Source organism: Poecilia latipinna, unplaced genomic scaffold, assembly GCF_001443285.1.
Source record: "Poecilia latipinna isolate Pla-1442-1.1 unplaced genomic scaffold, P_latipinna-1.0 Scaffold339, whole genome shotgun sequence".
NCBI classification, from domain to species: Eukaryota; Metazoa; Chordata; class Actinopteri; order Cyprinodontiformes; family Poeciliidae; genus Poecilia; species Poecilia latipinna.
Window position 1 is genome coordinate 128,623 of NW_015112955.1, and position 18,409 is coordinate 147,031.

General features: G+C 38.5%; 2 protein-coding genes across 9 annotated transcripts in view; one reads left to right on the forward strand and one right to left on the reverse strand.

Moving 5' to 3' along the window:
* sgsm1b (small G protein signaling modulator 1b) overlaps window positions 1–322 on the reverse strand; it is a 17,458-nt gene extending 17,136 nt beyond the window's left edge. The window contains exons 1-2 of one of the 2 annotated variants that reach the window (XM_015035570.1): window positions 178–322; window positions 21–64 (exon numbers count right to left, since the gene is read on the reverse strand). In XM_015035570.1, coding sequence (XP_014891056.1) covers window positions 21–64; window positions 178–184 — 51 coding nt within the window. In that variant the 5' untranslated portion in view covers window positions 185–322. Of the gene's footprint in view, window positions 1–20 lie in introns of both variants that reach the window. The other variant, XM_015035569.1, reaches the window with a different exon arrangement.
* A 2,141-nt stretch (window positions 323–2,463) lies between these two features.
* git2b (G protein-coupled receptor kinase interacting ArfGAP 2b) lies at window positions 2,464–18,310 on the forward strand. Of its 7 annotated transcripts, none has more exons than XM_015035571.1 (21): window positions 2,464–2,710; window positions 3,175–3,308; window positions 4,115–4,227; window positions 5,288–5,393; window positions 5,883–5,969; window positions 6,066–6,196; window positions 7,758–7,852; window positions 8,001–8,046; window positions 8,228–8,233; window positions 8,328–8,379; window positions 8,455–8,527; window positions 8,651–8,748; window positions 8,842–8,953; window positions 9,293–9,444; window positions 9,557–9,709; window positions 12,153–12,362; window positions 12,516–12,605; window positions 13,830–13,912; window positions 14,223–14,378; window positions 15,193–15,256; window positions 15,364–18,310. In XM_015035571.1, the coding sequence occupies exons 1-21, from the start codon at window positions 2,659–2,661 to the stop codon at window positions 15,571–15,573; spliced, it is 2,223 nt and encodes a 740-aa protein (XP_014891057.1). In that variant the 5' UTR covers window positions 2,464–2,658; the 3' UTR covers window positions 15,574–18,310. The 7 variants fall into 7 exon arrangements, with proteins under 7 accessions (XP_014891057.1, XP_014891058.1, XP_014891059.1 ...); XM_015035572.1 differs by having other exon boundaries at window positions 8,331–8,379; XM_015035573.1 differs by lacking the exon at window positions 8,228–8,233.
* The last annotated feature ends 99 nt before the right edge of the window (window positions 18,311–18,409 follow it).

Sequence of the window (18,409 nt, forward strand, 5' to 3'; positions counted from 1 at the left end):
TTTTTTGCAATGTCACGAACCTCCTTCTTCACATTGCGAAGCAGTTTCTGTCGCGTCTCGGCTTCTGTCACAAGAGAAAACATGGTGATTATGCTGATCAGATCCTGTCTGCGTGACAAAAGGAATGGTGATGATGATGAAGAAGAAGAAGATGATGATGCGCGGCGGCGGCCGAACCTCCCATCACTCTGGGGGCTCGGTGAGCGCAGCTTTCTGGGAAACGTCTGGAAAGCTGCTAAGGCGACACGAGTGGAAGAGGAGAGAGGCTCTGCTCTGGGCTCAGAGATATGTTCCCAGCGACTAAATTAAACCTATGTGCTATCTCTCTACGAACCACCACCCCTTTAAAGCCACAGAGGCACCGTAAACCCACGCTCTCACACGCCCATACACTGGCATAATTGGCCGATGTTTAAACAAAAAAGAAATATGTGCTTCATTAATGCCCTTTTCCCTTTTATTGGGATTTAATTTAACAATATTTCTGCACGGCTGAACTAATTAAACATGCATTCACACCAAAGTGAAAAATAAAATAAGGACAAAAAACAAACAAACAAACAAACAAAAAAAAAAACACATAAAGTAATGTTAAATTTAAAACATAAGAAAAATAATACTGGACAATAATCCAAAATACCATATTCAGATTAAAAGAAATGAGTAGAGTAATTTAAAGAAAGAAATATACAAGATATGCATGCATATTAAATTTATGCAAAAGAAATTAGAAGTAAAAAAAGAAAAGTGTAGAAATAATTGTTTTATTGAATTCATTGAATTGTAAAAAACTATGCAAATAAATAACCCTGGCTTTTTGGGGAGTAGTGATAGTTATAAAGTCTTAGACTGAGAGCTGGTTTTACTCTTTGACTAGAAATGCAAATAACCAGTAAAAACTGAGGGAATCTAGCAAGATTTTTCTGTTTTGAGTGCTTGTGTTTACTCCCTTAGTCCATGCTGGGTCCAAATCGGCTATATGGTGTATAACTTTCAGAGGAGATGTTGCATAAATGTTGCCAGAAGGTTACAGATTTTCTCACATTCAAAGAATAACGGTTCAACTTTCACAGCAAAATGAGATACTTCTATGTTGTGCTTTGAAATATCCTATTTTGGTTTTTCCAGAGATAAAATCTTATTGGTACAAAGTTGTTCAGTTGCTGTAGAGATGTGCAATATAGAAGACACAACAACACTGAAGTATGGGGAGGATAATGTGTCAAAATGTGGAGGAAGAGCTTTTATTGGGACTTTTTGTTGGACTTTCCACTACTGATGACTTGAAGGAAAATAGTCAATGGCAAATAACTAGCAAAATATCTAATGTACTGCTGCTTTTTGTGTGTGAATGTACAAGTCAGAAAAAGGTTGTAATTGCAAAGTCAAATAAAAGATGCATTTTCCAAGATTGGAACAAATTTGAGTTAGAAATGGACTCTGTAAGGGGAATCTGGTCTAAAAGTCACAGCAAACTTAACAGTAACCTTTAAAATAAGGATCATATCTCACCCCCACGGACTGGAGCAGGATAGTTACCTCCCTTGCTGTAGTCTCTCTGAGAGACTACAGCAAATATTTTAGGATCACCAAGTCTTTTTTTTTTTTTTTTACCAATGATTATGTTATATAGGTGTCAAACTGTTGATTTGGAGCCTTCAGTGATCTAATGTATGCAAAGGCTTGCAAAAACTGAGACATCAGCTGAAACTGCAAAAGTAATGCTATCACAAGTCACATGGTGTGTTGTGATAAATCTCAGAGATAAGTACAAATGAAACCAGATTTCTGTTTTGAATATTCAAATATTGAACATAACCATTTTTCTCACTGTTTGATATTAAATCACATAATCTTTTCTGTTTTAAGTCATTTACTCTTCACTAAATTATGTATTTTTTCTAAACCCAACAATATAAAGCAAATCTAAGTTTTTTAGATTTTTTTTATATTTCTGTCCTCTTTCGCAACTTTCATCCCCAAACATGACACGTTGTCTATTTAGACAATCTGTTCTGACCACACTTTTTCTTGCATTTTTCATTAATTGTCCTGAATGCGCTATATTTTGAGGTCTAGCAGAAGGTTATCCCTTCTCTCATGGCGCCCTGGGTACTTATCCACACTGCCACCAGACACACAAAAACTCTTTTGAGTTCTTGTGAAATTTATGACTAAGTCCTGTGTGGCTGGCTTGATGTAGTGTCAATATTGACAGCAGGGGAGCAAAAATATAATTTTCCTTTATGATATTTTTTCTCTTCTCTGAAAAAATGCTCTTCAGTTAATTTTTTTCTTTCAGATTTCCAGATTCATATAATTTCACTACAGTAAAACATACATTTGTTTGAAGGCTTTTCACGTATCTTTACCATAAGTACAAACAATACGCCTAGCCCTGCAAATTTTAACCATTAACTCCGATATAAAACAGAAAAAAAAAACGACGAAGGAAACGAGGAAGGAAGCAGACAAGGAAGCACAGGGTACTTATTGGAACGAGACGCCGCTTTGTTCAACAGTAGGAGGGAGGAGGACAGACACAGCTGCTTGTTTTGCCTTGCACAAATACAGTCTACCGACCTGGACTTTTTGCGTTGTAATATACATTAGGAAAATCTTTTCTCTTCCCGGACTGAGAGGAATTCCGCGTAAGGGATGTCAAAGCGAGTGCGAAGCAGGGAGGTCTGCGCTGATTGCAGCGCTCCTGGTACGGTGCCAAACTAGCTAGCATTTACGTTAGCTGCCTAGCTAACCCGCTAACCAACCGCTACGTCCGGTTGGCTAAACTAATTAATATTTCGGAACTGTGACAAGTCATTGACAGACAGTATTAAATGTAATTGTTGTAAATGCGCTACTCGTGAGTAAGTTTGTTTGTAATGAAGTAGTCGCCGTGTAGAAATGGTAACTTATGTAATTATGAAACTGTATGTTTAAAATAATTAACAGTACTAATATGGAGTTAGCTTTACACTTGGTAGCATCCATCCGGAAAAAAAAAGAGGTGATCTTACTTGAGTGACTGGTTGAAAAATAATATCGCATATATCCTCCGTGATTTTTCCATCAGAATATTTCAAAGAGGCGGCTTGAGACTATATGTGTGAATAACGGTCAGTGTTCACACATAATGGAGCTAGCTCATTAACAAACATCGCATGTGTTTTGCAGAGCCCCGTTGGGCCTCTGTGAACAGGGGTGTGTTGATCTGCGACGAGTGCTGCAGCATCCACCGGGGTCTCGGGCGACACAGCTCTCAAGTCAGGCATCTGAGTCAGTCTTCTTGGCCTCCGTCTCAGCTGCAGGTGAGTAATACAGGAGCACAACACCCTCAAAACAAAAATCAAATGCAAATCTTTTCAGTCATCAGACATTCCTTCCACATAGATCAATGAATTAGGACACAGTCAGCACACTGCTTTGCCAAAGTTTGCTTAACCCTTGAGTTATTTCTCATTTAGCATGTTAAAAAAATACACATATCAGGGTATTTATTTAGTATTTTATGTGACAAATCGACTTGGGAGTGAAATTATGCATTGCCTTCAAATATACATTAAAAAAAATTCAGAAACTTGTGATGTGCAACAGTATTCAGACCGCTCATACTTTGTTGAACTATCTTTTGGTGCCAATTACAATTGCAAGTATATTGTGGATACCTTTGTGAAAAGGTTTTACCTCTGCAGAATATCTCCATATTAGTAAGATCTGGAGCGAAGTATCGTTGTATATATTCCTCATAGGAAGGGCCCTCTTCTTGCCACTTCTGCATAAAGGGCAGACTAATAGTTTTTCCATCAACAAGCTCCCCCACTTGAGCTGTGGATCTCTGCAGATCCGCTTGAGTTGCCATTGGCTTCTTGGCTGTTTCTCCGATTCTTTCATTTCTTTATTTAAGGGTGTCAGAGTTAGGTCTGCTGGGTACAGATACTGACCACACTTGAGATTTTTATTGGGAAAGGATTTGGAAATTATATAAGATCTCAATAAAAAAAAAAAAAAAAAAAAGATTTGATGTCTGTGGTTGTGGCATGTCAAAATGAGAAAAAGTTGAAGGAGTTTAATACTTTTGTGTTCTTTAACTCCAGCTAGTTGTGTCTTGCTCTAGATGGTCCAGACATTATATGGCAATGGTGCAAATTCCATATGGGAACACAGCCTTCTGGATCCTTCTTCATCAGCGAGTGGGAAACGCAAAGCCAACCCTCAGGACAGAGTTCAGTAAGTGGGTTTTTAAGGATTTATATATATATGTCACTGCAGATTTTGGTATGCTTGCTTGCACTTTGTATAACGGTTTGCAGCAAACATTGATTTTCATACTTGGGGTCAGTGAATATGCACAATTGGCCCTCTGTGCTATGACCATGACTCATTGCGATGCAGTCTGAGCCAATTTGAAGAACTTCCTCAATCTTCCCATAAAATAAGTTTAGTTTGAAGAAGCATGAACAACTCCTAGTAGGCTGTATGTTATCAGTGTGATAGAAAAATAGTGAACTTTTATTTAAAAAGCTTATAGTCACAAAGTATGGAATAAGAAAACAGAATCTGCAGGATAGTGGGATGAATACAACATCCGTTTCTGGGTGTAAATATTTTGTCGACTGTCAGACTGGTGGACTAAACACAAACATTCAGAGACATGTAAACACAGCCGCGATAGGTTCAGTTCACACAGTGTGAGAAAACACATGCTATCAGCAATCAACAGACATGCAGAAACTCTCTCAGAGAATTGTTAGATTTTTTTCTTTTTTTAATGACCATAATTTCATTTAATAGTTTGCCTTAAATTTGTTTCTTAGTCTGAGTTCTAGTTGTTGGGAATCTGTCCGAGGTTTGAAAGTTTGTCCGTGAAACACAAAGCCTTCAGCTGCTCCGCGTCCTTTGTTGAATCATTCACTAAACAAGGAGAAACTCGTCTTGTCATTTTTACAATGCTCTGCTCATAGTTACAAAGCAATTATTGAGCAGTTCATTAGATAGCAGGGAGGGATAACTCCTGTACCGAATCAATAAGGAAAAAGAGACAAATGTGACTTGATGTGGACTTAATTTGACCTGCACTGTAAAAGTTCAACATCCTCTTTAAGTCAAGTGTCAATTAAACATTCAAAGTAAAAGTTTTTGGGTTTACGGTCTTTGGGGAATCTGGAAAGCTGCTGTGTCTTATTTATTATAGCTAGTCAGAAGAATAATCACAGAAAGGAAATGGCATGGCAGTCAGTGAAAGTAGAAATATTCCTTTAATTTCACCTGCGGGCTTTTTTATTTGCAGTCCCAACAAGACCGAGTTCATCAAGGCAAAATATCAGATGTTGGCTTATGTCCATCGGATGCCTTGTCGTGATGATGACAGTGTAACTGCAAAGGATCTCAGTAAGGTAAAAAAAAAAAAAAAAGTTGTTTTTGATTTTTTTTTTTTTTCATGAGTAGCATAAGAATAAAGATTTAGCATTTTTGTGTCAGCAACAGTGGAATCCAAATGACAGATGATAGTGAAATTAAAATGTTTCTGTGCTTTTGCAGAGTAAAGGAAGTTTATTTCTTTTTCTGTCATCCCCGTTGGGTTCATGTAAATTAATTTAGTCTGTGTAAAAAAAAAACAAACAAAAAAAACATCCTGATACGTCCTTTTTATATACCAATAAACTGCTCTCAGTTCTGCTTTGAAACGCCACCATACATTTTCACATTTTGGCCAGGCATAAAATCTGAATATTAAAATGCAAAACTCTTAGATTTTGTAGATACTATATGCCATAAAGCATTTAAAAAAAAAAAAAAGCATTTACTTCAATAAATGTTTCAAACAATGAATGAATGAACCTCACATTTAAATTTCAATAAACCTCTCTGTGATTTTCGTGCAGCAACTCCACTCCAGTGTTCGGACCGGGAACCTGGAGACCTGCCTCAGACTTCTATCTCTAGGAGCACAAGCCAACTTCTTCCACCCAGTAAGTCTTGAAAAATGTGCTCAAAGTAAAAGCATTGCCCAAATTGTGCTTTTGCATCAATTCCAAAGTGCAAAATTTGCTTTATTGTGACTTTAGGAGAAAGGCAACACCCCACTACATATAGCAGCAAAGGCAGGTCAGATTCTACAAGCTGAGCTCTTGGCGGTTTATGGAGCTGATCCCGGAGCTCTGGACTCCAGTGGGAAGACGCCGATTGACAACGCAAGGTAAACTTACGTCTGAAAGCTTGTTTTGGAACTACTTTGTGGTACGGAGCAATTTGATGTTAGTTGTGTGGAACCATATAGCTTTAAACATGCCACATGTAGGAACATTCTGGGTGCGTTGACACTGCAGCCTGAAGTGACTCAATTCCGATTTTTTTGGACGTAATGCGACCTGTATCCGATCTTTTCATGGCAGTGTGAACAGCACAGGTCGGATTCTTTTTTGAATCTGATCCATATCCGATGCGTATCCGATTCAAATGCGACCTACTAACGTCCAGGTCGCATTCATCCGAACTGAATGTCACTGATTCTCAACAAATCTCACTATTCTGCGTCCTGATACGCACAAGTGGGAAGAAAAACAACAACCATAACGGATTATATGAGGATTAAGTCGTTAATATGCTGCTCCGGCCGGATAACAACTTCAAATGTGTAAGCTAAGCTCCACCGTTAGCCTCCATGTTAACTTCCGTTAACACTGAGCACTTCTTCTTTTTATGGCGGTTGGCAGAACACTGAGAACGCTGACGCTATTGCGCCCTCTACTGCGCATGCGGGACACTTTCAGGTCGTTTGCCCGTTCACACTGCAGAACGCATACAGGTCGCATTTACTGGCAGTGTGAACGGCCCCGGCAAAAAAATCGGAATTGCCAAAAAATCGGAATTGAGTCACTTCAGGCTGCAGTGTGAACGTAGCCTGTGTCTTTAAACAAAGAAGTGTGATTTATGTCACACCTGAAAAGCACAAAAGCCATTTCTGTACCCAGAGCTTTGTGGTGAGGGTTTGGTGTACATAAAAAAAAAGAAAGCTGCTAACAGTTATAGCTGTTCTATAAGTTGCCTAATTCTTTGTGCATTTGCAAACATCACTTTGTCAATGTGTTGCAGGAAATGTTACACACCCTATGAGGTTCCCACTTTTGCTACAAAACATTTCAAGCTGGCACATAAATCAATAAGTTGCAAAAGAAAATTTAATTTGGTGCAAATCTGCCTTTCCAGATCTCTTTAAGTGATGCCGTTAAAAAAAAAAAATTGCATTCATTCCCACTCTTAATATGTTGCGGTTATGGATCAGTGTTTTATTTTGTGCAGAAGTTGCTGAGAAATACTTGTGGTGGAAAGAGGGTTGAAGTAGTGAAGCAAGGAATTTGAGAAATGTAATCTGTAATTGACATGACTCATGCTTTTTCTATAATGAACAATAAGGACAGACTCCAACGGTCTAAGCTGTTGACTGAATGCAATGCTCTGTTAATCCAGTTTAACAATGATATGAAGACAAAGAAAGTAAAGATATTTATAAGAAATATTTAGTACACATCACATAATACAGTATTACTTCTGGAAACATTTTTTTTTTAGTAAAAATGGAAACATCAATATTATGTAGACAAGATGTCAATCATTTAAAGAATTAAGGCACCAAAGTTTTTGCATTGTGATAAAATTAAAGTGACAATATTTTTAATGTCCAACACTATTCACGTTAGATTTGTCATTTTTATCAGCAGATGGTGGTAAAACTTTCTTTTCATGTGTCATACCTGCAGACAAGCTGGGCACCAGGAGCTGGCAGAGAGGCTGGTCGAGATACAATATGAACTCACTGACCGGTTAACATTTTACCTGTGTGGCAGAAGACCTGGTGAGTCTATTCAAAGTCAATGAATAGACTCTGGCTTCCTGTTAAGGTTTAACAGGAAGCCAGAGAAGCGAGGCTTTTGTTCAACCTAAAATACAGTTCAGGCTCTGTAATTCCTTGTAAATCACTTTTTTTGATTGCTTTGTTCTAGATCATAGAAATGGGCAGCACTTCATCATTCCACAAATGGCTGACAGGTAAAACTTTGTTTTAATCTGAGATTATTGAAAAGGAAGAAATTAAAGACTTAAAATCTTTATAACATCCGTCTTAGTTTATAATATTTGGTTATTGAATTGAGCTTTTATTCTGAACCTGAAGAAATATTTAGTCGATATTTACCGTGTATTTTACTCTGTGCTGCATTGGATGGAATAGAAACAAGTAAGTGTTTATTTTATGTTTCTTTATGTGGTGGAATAGTTTTGGAAGGTTTTTTTTTTTTTTCCACCTGGTAAAGTAATTCTTTTGTCCAAAGCAGTCTCGATTTGTCAGATTTTGCAAAGGCAGCAAAGAAGAAGCTCCAGTCGGTAAGATGTCTTCAGTGATGGTAAATGTCTGTACAAACGGCTAAAAATAAGTGACTAATTCAGCTTTTGTTTTAGTTAAGTAACCATCAGTTTGAGGAACTCGCCATGGATGTTTATGACGAAGTGGATAGAAGAGAAACTGATGCAGGTTGGATTTCTGAACTTCTTAAAATAAAGCTATGTTCTGTATGCAGACTTGTTTTTTTTCTCTTTGTACTTCTGTATTTACATTCTTATCTAATGTTACATGCAAAATACCCTCATGTTTCAGTCTGGCTGGCCACTCAGAATCACAGCACTCTTGTCACAGACACTACAGTTGTTCCTTTTTTGCCCGTCAACCCTGAATATTCATCCACCAGAAATCAGGCAAGTTTTCTTCATGTTGAAACCTAACGCTTTTGTGCAAGTAGCTGACGTCTGAAGGTTTTTCTTTCCGCTTTCACGCTTTTGTGTTTGTAGGGTCGTCAGAAATTGGCGAGGTTTAGCGCTCACGAATTTGCCACCTTGGTTATTGATATTCTAGCAGATGCTAAACGACGACAGTGGGGTAATTCCTGCGATAGTCCAAAAGGTACATGGAGATTTTTGTTTTTACCGATCCATACTCGCATTGCTCATATATTTCTGAGCTTTTTTTTTTTTTCCAGGTGGTTCGTGTGTTTAAGTTTCCAATAAAGCACCAGTTCTATAGTTTGAACCAAGTAGGAGTAGTGTGGTATGAGTCACACATACAAGGTGTTAAACTGATGCTTAATCAAGAAATGCCAAACCACCCTCAGGACTGTTTTCTTTTACTTTGTCATTTTCAGTTGCACTTTTAGAAGAGGAATTTAAATATGCTCTGTTTAGTATCTTGATCTCTTCGTAGCTTCTCTCCTGCTTCATCACTGACTTTTCTTTCTGCCATCAGATAACGTTGAGCTGATCCTTCAGGGAATAAACAGTTGCCACAACAGTGAGAGCCAAGACAACGATCAACCAGATTATGACAGTGTGGCATCTGATGAAGATCCAGTACAAGAGGCCACATGTGGGGATAGCTGTAACCATGGAAGGACAAAGGTTTATTTTATTTATTTTTTTAAGAAGCCAGTCTCGCACTGAACATCAGTACTTTTCTTGACATTTGAAATTGATAGCATCTTTTCTATTTGTTCTTTTTCTTTTGCATTAGAGCTCAGAGTCTTCTGATCTGTCTGATGGACCAATCACAGTGCAGGAGTTCATGGAGGTGAAGAGTGCCCTGACTGCGTCAGAGGCCAAAATACAACAGCTTCTCAAAGTCAACTGTCATCTTAGTAAAGAACTGCAGATGATGCAGAGCAAGGTTAGTTAAATTATGGATTATGTCATATGCGCTTAATTATTTTGTGAAACTATGAATAAAATGAACAGTTCTGCAGTGTTAATCTCTTTGTGGACGTTAATTAAATGGTGGTATATTAATATTTCAGTGCAAGTGTAGTTGTGGATTATTGCACCTAACAAATTGCATTTCTATCCTCTTTGAGGCCTATTGATTTGGTTGATTGCTGCACTACTTTTAACATGTTGCCAGCCTAATATAGTAATGTGCTGTTGCTGTCCCCCATTTCATCTGTGCAACAGGCAGATGAAATTTATGTAACAGTGTGCTGATGAGTTGGAGTCTCGGCTACTCATGGTTGGGTGGATTTTCTGAGCTGATGCTGCTAAAGTCTTCTCTTCCTCACATTACATAAATTTGCATTAAATAAATTCTTAGTATTTCATCATCTTCCATCAGACTACTATATTCCCTTCGATTATCAATTAAAGACATGGTCTACATTAATGGGTTTTTTTTTTATGTTTCTAGACTACATTCGAGACATTTTTGAAACCTTTAGGTGCTTTAGTGTGTTATGCTTGTCCTTGGTTAATTTACAGAGCTCAATAAACCTCTTTCAAATGTAAGCAGCTCTCACTGGAATGGTTACCAATTAAAACAGGTGATAAAAAGAGACAATATCCCAGCAGCACAGCAAACATACCTCTAAGAATCACCATTTAGCTGAACATTTTCAGTAGAAGATTTCAGAAAGGAACAGAAAATATAGCTTGGACTACTGCAACAGGTTGGCACTACTAAGAAGAATTATGAACTGAGATTGGATCGCTTACACCTCCAGAAAGCATCTGCCAAATACCACCCACAACCACTTTATTTCTTATTATAGTTACACGTTTGTCTCTTCTTACATCTTTTTTTTTTTTTTTTTTTTACATGTCGGACATACTTGTAGACATTGTTACTGATGTTTCAGAAAATCCTCTTCCGTTAACATTTCTGGTCACACTTGAGGGCAGCAGATTCAGATCAATAGCATGGTCTCTTTTTAGAAACATGATCCGGGTTATTCAGAAGGAAACAAAGATCCTTTTGTCTACTAAACACACAACTCGCATCCTTTCATTTCTCATATTGGAAGAAACTTCCTCATCAGACTAAGACGCTGTTAAAACACAGCATGCTCTAAAGACTAAAACTGACATAATGCTTGATAGGAAAAACAAAAATCACCTTAATTTCCTCACATTTAGTGCATTCTTGGCAAGATGAGGAAACGGTGTGACGGCAGTTTACAGTTGATTCTGTATTTGTTAGCATGCCTGTTTACTGTTTCAGTGCATAGGATGGATAGAAATACATTGTGATTTGCTTGTACCACTTGTTTTACTGCTTCATATGAGTTGGCTAATCCCACTGGTTTTCTGACTTGAAACTCAAATTTTAGGACATCATTACAAGTCTCTACTTCTGGAATACATCCTGTGTAAGAAACGTAGCTTAGTTGACCTCTTATACCAGTTTTAAGGCTAATTCCTTAAGAACTGTACTAGATTTTCTTCTTGCTGTCATTACATCAACTCTCTTTTACCCAAGTCAAATATCAGACACTTATCAGAAACACAGAGCTCAGTTAATAGACGCCCTTATTTTGCTTTACTTTCCTGAAATGTAAACACTTTGACTAAATGTGGACAGTTGGAAATTATTCTAGGTTGTATGTGGAAAACAAAACGATGCCGTCTTTGCACACATTTAGCACTTGATTTAATCTCATATCAACCCGTTATCTGGGCGCCTCACTGTGTTTCTACTAGAGCTAACGGAGGACTGCCTCCTGCTGCTGGGTTGTTTACAACAGTTTTTTTTTTTTGTTTGTTTCTCATCTCCAGGTACTGTACAGTGTTGCTAACTTTTATATTCAGATTTGGCATATTTCACAGTCAAATTGTTTACTAAACTAAAGCCCCAGGCTTGAAAACACAGCCTTTTTTGTCTGCTGTTGTGTTGAACTCTACATGACCGGGATGCTTCTAATGCAATTATCAGTTAATTTGTTTAAAACGGGGTTTTTTTTTTTTTGACATACTTTTGAATGTTGCAAACTGTCTTCTTCGGTTATCCAAATAATGTCCTCTCTGCTGTTCTTTATTTGCACTCTGTTGAAAAGTTGCATGTTGAGGATTTTTTGCTCAGTAAGCTGTAAAAGCCACGTTTCTCACCGTCATTGTTTTCCTTCATAAATAAGGGAAACCATTTCTGGTGGGTATTCTCACGAGAGTTTTTATCAACATGCTTTATCAGCATTTCATTTGTCAAGGAGAGCTCTCCTTTTGTGCGATGGAGCATTGCAACAAAGAATTTCCTTTAACCTTGAGGCTTATCTGTTGATTACAGACCTATTGTGGGGAAAGCGACCTCCAGCCAAGATTAAATTACATGCCTCTTTGTTGCCCCCCAGCTGAGCTCCCTGCAGACTGAAAACACAACGCTGAGATGGCAAACCCCCGGCGGACAACAACATCCCCAGGGGCCCTTCGGTCGACATCCACCCCGCGGAGGTCGCGCCATGTCGATGTATGAGACGGGCTCCGCTCCAAAACATTTCTCCCACCGAGCGGACACGGCTCGCCAGGACGACGGAGTCGTTTTGCAGCCATTTCCCACCAACGTAAGCACGCGAGCAGCGGCGCTCCTGCTCCTGCTCATGATCGTTTAAAGTGACGGTGCTTGGCTTGGGGCTGGTGTTGGATTTTAATTTATTCATTCAGTCATTTACTGCATCTCAATGGTGTTGCTCAACTTGGTTTGACCCCTTCTCTAGATTGGGAGGGGCCCTTTGGGGACAGCTGCCTCCTCCCTCCCTACCTTCCCCTCTCCCCTGTCCTGGTCGTGGGATGAGAGATCTCGCAGGGTTGAGTACCAAAAGTCCCCTTGGCTCAGTTGGAGCCTCCAGGGACGCTGAAAACTGTCCTCTTGCTTGACCCCACAGTCTTTTCTCTCCAGACCTTGTCTTTGAACTTCTTTTTCTGAGTATTGGCTGCATGCATGTACCTTAGTACCTCTGCTACGGTCCAGTCACTTCAACAAACCCGGCAAGTTTGGAAGTAAACATTAAATTCATGAAATGTTGCACAGATGCTGTCTGAATGATCACACTGCTGCAGTGATCAAGATTAGAGATGCACTGATTCGACTTTTCAAGTTAACTTTTTGATCTTAGGTTTTGTATAGCTTTGACTGAGACCAATTTTGAGTTAATTTTAAATTATTTAAGCTTTTTTTGTGTGGGCTTCCTGATGTTTGCATTTTGCTGCCTGTGAGTAGTCAATCTTAAACAGACTTGCATTGAAATTCATGCATGTTAAACTGTCTTTATACGTTATATTCGCCATTAGTGCCATTAGCACTACGAAGAAGCCACTCTATGTGTTCTCTTAGAAAATGTAGATGCTTAATGCTGAGATTTATAAAAGGCTGCCAACATTTTCAAATCCAGTCCATTCTTTTACAGATGGAGGTCCTTTCTGTTATCTGTGTAAAAAGTCCTGCTCTTCCTCACTGTCTTGCGTTATGAAGGAACGGCAGAAATCCAGATTAATTTAGTTTCCTTTAAAATGATTTCTTCGGTCCGTCTATGTTTCAGACAACTCACTGATACTGAAAATGGCTAAAGTTAAATGTTGTTCACTCAGTCACAGTGTCCAAACTGAAGATTGTGGTTGTCAGCATGTCCTGGTAGCACGGTGCATTCACTAACCTGAAAAAGAGACGATTTTTGAGTTTTCGACCAGTCGATCAAGCCTAAAGTCAGTCTGTTCCATCTACAGTTGATTCCTTGGTGCATCTCTATGAAAACATGAGAACTTTACACAAAGCACTTTCGGCATTGTACACTGATTACAGAACACTTAGCTACCATCCGTATTTTATTACATCTACTAATTGCATCAGCTGTGCTGTGAATGTCTAAAAACACAATCACTTGATATTTTTTTTCTCCTCCTTTTCTACATTTGCTTTAGAATGAAACATTGATTTTTGAAATGCATGAAGTAAATTTTCCTAATTGTACCGAGCGTTGTAATCATCAGTCACTCTGTGTTTGACTGATAGTAATACATTGGTGTCATTATAGGGCTGTAGTCTTGGAGGGCACGGTACGATGTTGGAGAGCGACTATGACACTACTCCAAACCACTCTGAACTCGAGGAGACTGGGTAAGTAGGAACGTTGTGTGTTTAAATCGGATCTGGGTCCTTGAGAATGGAAAATTTAGAGATACTTTAAAGACAGATGCTACTAAAAAAATGTTCGGTGAGTTGTTTTTAAATGACACAGGGCTCCCTTTTAGGACCTAACGATTAACATGTCCAGACTATGTACTAAATTTAACCCCTAGAGTACTCATTAAATTTACCTTGCACCAGGACAATATAAATATAAAATCTTCTTCCGAGACTTGGTTCTAATTTCACTTTAAACTCGACCGTTAGGAGGAATTCAGTGTTTGTGTTTTTGCGTTTGCAGCAGCCCGGTAGCAGCTCCTGACTCAGTGGAACCGGGGGTGGAAGGTGAAGAAGACGCCACCCTGCCGTGCACCGAGGACGTCATCTGCAAGACGGAGCAGATCACCAAGAACATCCAGGAACTCCTGAGAGCTGCACAGGAGACTAAGCATGAAAGGTACAGCAAATCATGTGATGCCGTGATTTAAAATGAATTAAACCTGTTGAATGATGCATTTCTGCCTGACTTTAAGGAGTCGGCTATCTTTTAGATTTGTTCAAGCTGAAGGTTTCTCAGCTTCCTGGTCAGTGCCTTTCAGAAGCCGTGCTATGGGATTTGTATGCCACTTGTTTCACAACTAGCCTGTTAACTGATATATGCCGAGTTGTAAGCTAAACACAGTCACATGTTGAAGGAAACCAGACACATGCTAACGGCCTGGAATTACTGGTTTGGAGTCTGGTGGCCAGTTGGATGTGCCTTAACTGGCTCTGGCTGTTCTTGCAGCTGATGGAAAGCAATCACTCATTTTCATATTTTTTTCTTGCCTGTTGTCTGCAGACTCGATGTCTGCTCTTGTTTTCAGTCTAAACCTTTTCCTTTATCTTAGCTGTTTGCTCAGATTTGTCATGTAGCCTTCTGTAAATACATGGGAACTGTTTGATTCCAATAACTATTACAATAATTATAGATACACAAGTGAACCACTTTGTTTAGAGATCATGGGTTTTATGATATATGTGTTCTATTGACTGCCATCTAACTTCTCTTAACGCCGTATGAGTAGTGTCTCTAGTGAGATGCGGCAGCTCATTGAAAGTACTGGCATTGCTGTAAAGATAGAAACATGGTTTTTAAAATCACATTAACAAACATAAGGAGGAAAAATGGCTTTACTTTGAGAACCATGCTAAAAAAGCTACATTTATTTCAATGTCTCTACTCAGAATAGCTTTTAGAATCTGTTTATTCAGCATTTTGCCTCTTCCAGCTTTCTGCCGTGTTCTGAGAAGATCCGTATGGCCGTGACTGAGATGGCCGCCCTATTTCCCAAGGTATTCACTTCTTGAACAATCGGCAGATTTGTTGACGGGTCTTAAATATCCCCCCTTTTTGCTTTAGGAGCATTTTTATTCATCTTTTCGCCTTTTCCTCTCGACAGAGGCCGTCCTCGGAGACGGTGCGAAATTCTCTGTATCTGCTGACTTCGAGCGCGAGCCGACTTCACGGAGAGTGCCAGAAGGCGGCAGAGCACAATCCCTGCCCATCAGACATCCAGCTGGTCACTCAGCAGGTCATCCAGTGTGCCTATGACATTGCCAAAGCTGCCAAGCAACTCGTTACTGTCACAACCAAAGAAAACAACAACTAACCTAAACCCAAAGACACTCCTCAAGCACTCAATGCGCAATCCATCTGTTGCAGTGCTAGGCTTTCTTTTTAATCAGTGTTATATTTCTGTTTCCTCAACGGTAATAAGTCTAAGCATTCACACACATTCCTTGGGGTGGGAACGTCTTACCAAAGGATTCAGAATCATAAAGTCATCAAAAAATAACTTTTGTCTTTGTGCAGTGCATTTATGAAAAGACACATCCTTACCTCGCAGAGTTAAATCCCTCTGGTTTCCGAAAGTGCAACGTTGTGCGCTTATGGAACCGAACCAGAACAACAAGCAGCTCTAAAGAGTTTCTTTGTGTTTTTTCTCTTTCTCCTCAGTACTGTATTTGACATCTATTGTGGTTCTTGACGTCTGCGTTCTGGCTTGGTCCAAAAGATTCAGACCAGCAGGATCACAACCGATAGACCCTCCCCAGTTTACTCCAGTGACGATGGTTTATTTTTCTAATAACTGTTGTTTTAGGAAACTGTGGCTGTATCGTAATCTAAAATCTTTGTGATGTTGCTTGCTTAAAAGTGTACACCCGTTTAGAAAGCCGACTGTGACGAAGACACAAAACGCCTTCGGTGTATTAGACTATGTTTCAGACCAGCACACTTTCATTCCATCCAGCAGATTTATGCTTCTCTCTCTCTCTCTTTCTGTCTCTCAGCTGGTTGAAGATCTCTTCTTTAGGTAAAGTATCAGTAGTTATCGGAGTTATAATGTTACAGCCATACTTATGATGCTGTCTGTGTGTGTGACTGTGTGTGAGGGGGCGAAAGTTGCTCTCAAATGCGCCCTCCACGACGGGATGTGTGAAAACCACTTTGAATCGATTCCAATAGCATTATGCAAATATGTAAGATGTATGTATCCATGCAATTCTTTATCAGATTAATCCAAATGCTATTCTATTTAAAAAAAAATGTATGTCATACCTCTAAACAAATATCAGTGTTTATTTTCATAAGCTTTTTGTTTAACACAGCTAACATTCGTCCTGCTGCTTGGGGCATCCCAGCTGGCAGTTAGTCAAAGATAACTTGTGATCTCAGTGTATTTGCTGTGGTGCTGTAATCAGGTGTTTTACACGCTTCCTGTGGTCAAATGCGTACTGCTACATGGCTTACAGCCCACAATAAAATAACCGTAACCTCCGCGTACCTGTTGTAAATCATAGCGAGCCAGACGAGTTTGACCCAGTTGTGGAAATGAACTGTCGTTCTTTTCATGTTACTCAGGTTTAATTGGACTGGAAACACGTGTTCACTGTGTTTCCAGGAGGCTTTCTGTTCCAAGTCAACGATTGCATTATGAGAAATAATCTTCCGTAGTTCACTTTTAAAGCTACGGCTTGACGTGTGTTTGACAGAAAATGTATTTCATTCAGTTGAAGACGTTGCAGACTGTATCGCGCATTGAGAAAAGTGCTAGGATGTTTTCACCTTATTTAAATGAGACCACAATTACTTTAAATTTTCTTTATTTAAAATGAACCATTTACAAGGTTTTAATAGCTTTTGGGTTTTGTGAATGTTGGACTGCAAACAAGTGTCAGAATATTTGAAGTATGATTATTTTAAATGCATATTGGGTAATCTTGTGGGACTGAGAAAACATCTGCCACAATCCCCTCAGTGTATTAATAATGTAACTGACGTTGCATTTATTAAGCTAATTTATTTTAGCCCAGCTGTTTGTTTGTTTGTTTTTTTTTTTTTTTTATGAAGACTTGATGTGTAACGAAGCAAGCGTTGGAGAGGATCACTTTAGGTTTGTTTCCAATATCCTCCCCTGAACATTTATCCTCCAACTCTTAAGGCCCTAAACCTGCAGTCTGCCCCGGTTAGTTTTGTTTTGTGCATTTGCACTGCAACAGCTGTACTTTTAAATTACAAATGATGGTTTTTCCAACTATCTGCAGAGTAAAAAAAAAAAAAAAGGAAGAAAAAAACATTTAATTTTGGCAACTGAATAAATACACTTAAGGAAATTTATAAAATATTTGAAACTTTTTAGGGAACTCTGGTTGTTTTGTATCTTATTTTGTGTCAGAGATTTTCAATCTGTTATAGTTTAAGAAAGAAAAAAAAAGTTTAAACTGGCGACTGACATCTGATGCCAAGAGTGAAAATATTCAGCCAATCAGAAACGTGGTACTACTTTCCTCCGCCGAGGTTGATGTGGTAGATGTGATTCAAAAATAGTTAAAGGAAGATTATTAAAACTGAAACTCGCCTTTTAGATGTGTAGGGAACCATAAATTAATGTGAAAATTGTTTCACATTTTCATGCAAAAATATTTAAGAAACTTGAGACCTAGTCATGTAATCCATATGAATTGGGAACTTTAAAAACAATCTTCTAAAAATATATATATTTTTCTAAGTGGATATTACCAGAAAAAAAAATCTATTATCTTTAAAATCCCAGAATATTTTTTGTGAGAAATTACATTAAATTTGTTTTGTTTTTTGTCTCCAGGGATACTAATGCTCTGAATGAAGCTGTACAATGGGATGAAGGAAAAGAGTCGCATATGAAATGTTTTACTGATTCCATACCCAACCTTTTTTTTTCCAAGCCAATATCGATTGACAAGGGGAAGTTAAAATAATTATTTCAAGACAAGGGCGCCTACACTGAAGTCACATTTCAAAGAAAGTGTGTTAGTTTTGATAAATTATACAGTTAAATAAAAAGCTGTTATCTTAGAATCAACTTTTAAAAAACGAAAGAGGAATTGTATTATTTTGCACCATAAAATGTTTTTCTTTTCTTTTTTCTTTTTTTCTTTTTTTTTTGCATTTTGAGCCTATTTAGT